General features: G+C 51.6%; 1 protein-coding gene across 5 annotated transcripts in view; it reads right to left on the bottom strand.

Moving 5' to 3' along the window:
- The window catches only part of celf1 (cugbp, Elav-like family member 1), a 109,905-nt gene that overhangs the window by 30,510 nt on the left and 73,395 nt on the right, over positions 1 to 6,000 (bottom strand). For all 5 annotated transcript variants that reach the window (XM_043706334.1, XM_043706337.1, XM_043706335.1 and 2 more), the window contains one exon: positions 425 to 504. In XM_043706334.1, coding sequence (XP_043562269.1) covers positions 425 to 504 — 80 coding nt within the window. The remainder of the gene's footprint in view (positions 1 to 424; positions 505 to 6,000) is intronic.

Here is a 6,000-nt window from a genome sequence, read left to right as displayed (position 1 = left end):
CAGAGCGGGGGCGGGAGTGGGACAGAGCGGGGACGGGAGCGACTGAGAGAGAGCTGGTGACAGACAGCGGGCCAGTGAGTGACAGAGACAGAGCGAGCAAGGGAGAGAGAGTGAGTCAGCAATGAAATGAATAAGAGAGAGAGAATAAATGAGCAATACCAAGGGAGAGTGTATAAAAAATCAAGAGTGTGGATAAAAAAGCACCACCATTTGTAGGGGTTCGCAGAGAGGGGCAGCGAGGGCGAGGGCTGTGCGACACGGCACTTCTCAGCACGAAGCCTAATGAGATGGGATACCAGGCGTTGGCTGTAGGGCCAGCTCGAGGAGTCAGTGGACTGCAATGAGTTTGCATAAATCGCAACATGGGCATGTGGGAACAAATGTCTCGAGAGCTTCTATGTATGACTTGGACGGTTGGACTCACCTCCATCGTCTGCGACTGGTGCATGGTCTTGATTGCATTCTGGGCCATGGAGCGGGTGGCAAACGTTATAAACGCACAGCCTGCAGAGAGAGAGGGCAAGTCGTCAGGGACAACAATCCCAATGCAAACAGCACAAGCTTCACTGCACATGTCGGGGCAGCTTAACAGGTCAGGGCACAGGGTCAACCCCAACAGCAGGGAGCTGGGGTAGGAGAGAAAACAGATGAAGAACAGCGGCAGGTATTTACAATACTTCATTGTCAGATCTATCCCAATGGAGGCAGCTGGTGGTAGTTGTTAAACCAACCTCACGGTACCATGTGACTAGCAAGTAGAATCTTACAGTGCGGAAATAGACCCTTCGGTCGAACTCATCCATGCCAACCAAGTTTCCCAAACTAAATTAGCCCCATTTACCTCTCGGAGAAAGTGAGGACTGCAGATGCTGGAGATCAGAGCTGAAAATGTGTTGCTGGAAAAGCGCAGCAGGTCAGGCAGCATCCAGGGAACAGGAGAATCGACGTTTCGGGCATGAGCCCTTCTTCAGGAATTTACCTCTAAGCCAATCCTGTTCATGTATCTATTCAAATGTCTCTTAAAATGTTATAACTGCACCTGCACCTGCCACTTCCTCTAGCACAGACAAACCACCCTGTGTGTCAAAGAGTTGCCCCTCCAATCCTTCTAAATCTTTCTCCTTTCACCTTCAAATTATGCCCTCTAGTTTTGAACTCCCCAACCCTAGAGAAAAGACCGTATCTATGCCTCTCATGGATTTTATAAACTTCTGAGGTCACCCCTCAAACTCCTACGCTCCAGTGAAAAGTGCCAATATTTCCAGCCGATCCTTATAATTCGAAACCTCCGATCCCAGTAACATCCTTACAAATCGTTTCTGTATCCTCTCCACTTTAATAACATCCTTCCTATAGCAGGGCAACTGGAACTGTACAGAGTACTCCAAAAGTGGCCTTACCAACATCCTGAAAGTAACACTAAAGCAGGCATGAAGACCTTCTTAAAATGTATCAAAAGGAGGAGAGACAAAAGTGAACATCGGCCTAAACAGAATATGGCTAGGGAAATAATTATCACAGACAAGAAGAGGTCAGAGGAATTAAGTAAGTACTTTGCATCAACCTTTATGGTAGAGGACATCAACTGGACGAGAACAAAGAATACAAAGAACAGCAGAGCACGAGAGCAGGCCCTTTGGCACAGCAAGACGATGCTGACACAGGATGCCTCTCTAAACTAAACGCCTTTTGCCTTGACATGGTCTGTATCCTTCTATTCTCTGCTAGTTCATGTGTCAGACAAGGTGCCACTTAAATGTCGCTGTTGTATCTGCCTCACCATTCCAGGCACTTACCACCCTCTGTGTAAAACCTTGCCTCTCACAACTTTTAAACTTAGCCCTTTTACCTTAAAACCATGTGTCCTAGTGATTGACATTTCTACCCTGGGGAAAAAGACTCTTGACTATCCAAACCTCACAAATTTATAAAATTCTGTCACGCTGCCCCTCATTCTTCAATGTTCAAGTCGGTCCAATCTTTCCTCATAGCTAATACCCTCCCATCGAGGCAGCATCCTGGTAAACTGTTTCTGCACACTCTTCAAAGCCTCCACACCCTTCTGTTAGTGTGACAAACAGAACTGTACACAATATTCCTATCACGGCCTTACTGAAGTTCTATATGGCTACAAAATTACTTGCCAATTTTTATACTCTAAGCACCAACTGATGAAGGCAAGCATGCCATATGCCTTAGTGACCACCTTATCCACTTATATTGCTTTCAGGGAACTGAGGACCTGAATGCCTAGCTCCTTTTGTATATTGATGCTACTAAAGGTTCTGCCACTTACTATATACTTCCCTCCTGTATTAGTTCTTCCAAAATGCATCACCTCACATTCATCCAGATTAAACTCTATCTGCCATTTTTCCACCAAACTCCAACTATATCTTGTCATATTCTCTGACAATCCTCACTATATTTGCAGCTACCCCAATCTGTGTTTCCTGCAAACCTACTAATCAGGCCACCTAGATTCTCCTCCAAATCAATGGACTCCTGCAGAACACCATTGGTCGCAAGTCACCAGTCAGCAAAACACCCTTCCACCACTACACTTTGTCTTCTATGATTAAGCCAGTGCTGTATCTATCTTACCAGCTCACTGTGGATCCCATGTGATTTCACCTTTTGTATCAGTCTGCCATGAGGGATCCTGCCAAAGGCCTTGTTAAAGTCCATACAGACGATGTCTACTGGCCTGCCCTCTTCAATCATCTTTTGTCATTTCTTCAAAAAAAAACTCAAGTTTCTGAGACACAAACTTTCCTGCACAAAGTCATGCTGCCTATCATTAATAAGTCCATGTTTTTCCAAATGTGAGGAAATGCAGAACCTTCTCCAATAATTACCCTATCACTGACACAAGGCTCATCAGCTTGGAATGTTCCAGATTATCCCTGGTGCCCTTCTTAAAGGATCAGCAGGGGCTATTCTCCTTTGGGTCCTTTCCTATAACCAAAGAGCATATAAAGATTTCATAAAAGGCCCCAGCAATGTCCTTATCTGCCTCCTTCAGCATTCTGAGATAGATCACATCAGATCCAGCTGTAATTCTTTTCAAAACACCCAACACAGCCTCCCCAGAATCTCAATGTACTCCTCCCAAAGTTCACCATCCACCGTGCCCTCCTGCTTTGTGAATACCGATGTAAAGTATTGTTTAAGGACCTCACCCACTTCCACCAGCTCCACACAATAAATCCCACCCCTGTCCTTGAGTTAACGTACACTTTCCCTTGCTACCCTCTTGCTCCTTAGATTGGTATATAACACCTTGGGCTTTCCTTAATCCCAAAGACATGTCATAGCCCATTTTAACATAGAATAGTACAGCATAGGAGCAGGCCCTTGGCCCACGATGCTGTGCCAAACATGATACCAAGTTAAACTAATCCCTTCTGCCTGCCCATGTCCATATCCTCCATTCCTTGCTTATTCATCTGCTTATCTAAAAGCCTATCATATCTGCCTCCGCCACGACCCCTGGCAGCAGGTTCCAGGCACTCACCGTATAAAAAGCTTGCCCGTCACACCACCTGGGAACATTCCTCCTCTTACCTTAATGCAAGCCCCCCTAATTCCTAGTTTGAGATCTCCTTCACCCCATCTCTCGCCTGCCCGCCCTCCCTCCCTCGCCCGGTCTCTCGCCTGCCCGCCCTCCCTCCCTCGCCCGGTCTCTCGCCTCTGCCCTCCCGCCCTCGCCCAGTCTCTCGCCTGCCCTCCCGCCCTCGCCCAGTCTCTCGCCTGCCCTCCCGCCCTCGCCCAGTCTCTCGCCTGCCCTCCCGCCCTCGCCCAGTCTCTCGCCTGCCCTCCCGCCCTCGCCCAGTCTCTCGCCTGCCCTCCCGCCCTCGCCCAGTCTCTCGCCTGCCCTCCCGCCCTCGCCCAGTCTCTCGCCTGCCCTCCCGCCCTCGCCCAGTCTCTCGCCTGCCCTCCCGCCCTCGCCCAGTCTCTCGCCTGCCCTCCCGCCCTCGCCCAGTCTCTCGCCTGCCCTCCCGCCCTCGCCCAGTCTCTCGCCTGCCCTCCCGCCCTCGCCCAGTCTCTCGCCTGCCCTCCCGCCCTCGCCCAGTCTCTCGCCTGCCCTCCCGCCCTCGCCCAGTCTCTCGCCTGCCCTCCCGCCCTCGCCCAGTCTCTCGCCTGCCCTCCCGCCCTCGCCCAGTCTCTCGCCTGCCCTCCCGCCCTCGCCCAGTCTCTCGCCTGCCCTCCCGCCCTCGCCCAGTCTCTCGCCTGCCCTCCCGCCCTCGCCCAGTCTCTCGCCTGCCCTCCCGCCCTCGCCCAGTCTCTCGCCTGCCCTCCCGCCCTCGCCCAGTCTCTCGCCTGCCCTCCCGCCCTCGCCCAGTCTCTCGCCTGCCCTCCCGCCCTCGCCCAGTCTCTCGCCTGCCCTCCCGCCCTCGCCCAGTCTCTCGCCTGCCCTCCCGCCCTCGCCCAGTCTCTCGCCTGCCCTCCCGCCCTCGCCCAGTCTCTCGCCTGCCCTCCCGCCCTCGCCCAGTCTCTCGCCTGCCCTCCCGCCCTCGCCCAGTCTCTCGCCTGCCCTCCCGCCCTCGCCCAGTCTCTCGCCGCCCGCCCCTCCTTCGCCCAGTCTCTCGCCTGCCCTCCCGCCCTCGCCCAGTCTCTCGCCTGCCCTCCCGCCCTCGCCCAGTCTCTCGCCTGCCCTCCCGCCCTCGCCCAGTCTCTCGCCCAGTCTCTCGCCTTCCCTCCCTCCCTCCCTCGCACAGTCTCTCGCCTGCCCACCCTCTTCGAATTCTTTGAGGGCTCTGCCTGTCTTTTCTTTAAGGTTTCATCAATCTTACATACGCCCTTTTCCTTTTTGACTAAGCTCTCAATTTCTCTTGCCATCCAAGATTCCGGAATCTTACCATTCTTATCCTTCATTTCCACAAGAACATGCTGGTCTAGAAGGCTAAATCAAATGGCCTTGACAAGGCTCCCGCTGAAAATGTGTGGCTGGAAAAGCGCAGCAGGTCAGGCAGCATCCAAGGAGCAGGAGAATCGACGTTTTGGGCATGAGCCCTTCTTCAGGGCTCATGCCCGAAACGTCGATTCTCCTGTTCCTTGGATGCTGCCTGACCTGCTGCGCTTTTCCAGCAACACATTTTCAGCTCTGATCTCCAGCATCTGCAGTCCTCACTTTCTCCTTGACAAGACTCCCACTTGCTAGATGTGGATTTACCTTCAAACAGCTGCTCCAGCCTACATTCCTGTAAGAACGCACAAAGAAAATTACAGCACAGGAACAGGCCCTTCAGCCCTCTAAGCCTGTGCCAACCCAGATCCTCTATCTATGCCTGTTGCCTATTTTCCAAGGATTTGTATCCCTCTGCCCCCTGCCCATTAATTTATCTCTCTAAATACATTTTAAATGACGTTATCATGCCCGCCTCTAACATCTCCTCTGGCAAAGCACCCACTATCCTCTGTGTAAAGAACTTTCAAAGCATATCTCCCTTAAAGTTTTCCCCTCTCACCTTGAACTCGTGACCCCTAGTAACTGAGTCCCCCACTCTGGGTGAAAGCTTCTTGCTATCCACTCTGTCTATACCTCTCATGATTTTGTAGACCTCAATCATGACCCCCTCAACCTCCGTCTTTCTACTTAACCTCTCCTCATAGCTAGCACCCTCCATACAAGGCAACATTCTGGTGAACCTCCTCTGCACCCTCTCCAAAGCAACCACATCCTTTTGGTAATGTGGTGACCAGAACTGTATACAGTATTCTAAATGTGGCTGAACCAAAGTACTATACAACTGTAACATGACCTGCCAACTCTTGTATTCAATACCACATCTGATGAAGGAAAGCATGCCATATGCCTTCTTGACCACTCTATTGACCTGCGTTGCCACCTTCAGGGAACAATGGACCTGAGCACTCCGATCTCTCTGAACATCAATTTTCCCCAGGACTTTTCCATTTACCGTGTTCGCTCTTGAATTGGAGCTTCCAAAATGCATCACGGCACATTTGCTCGGATTGAAATCTATCTGCCATTTC

This window comes from Chiloscyllium plagiosum, chromosome 16, assembly GCF_004010195.1.
Source record: "Chiloscyllium plagiosum isolate BGI_BamShark_2017 chromosome 16, ASM401019v2, whole genome shotgun sequence".
Classification (NCBI taxonomy): Eukaryota; Metazoa; Chordata; class Chondrichthyes; order Orectolobiformes; family Hemiscylliidae; genus Chiloscyllium; species Chiloscyllium plagiosum.
This window is presented reverse-complemented; position numbering and strand designations above follow the sequence as displayed.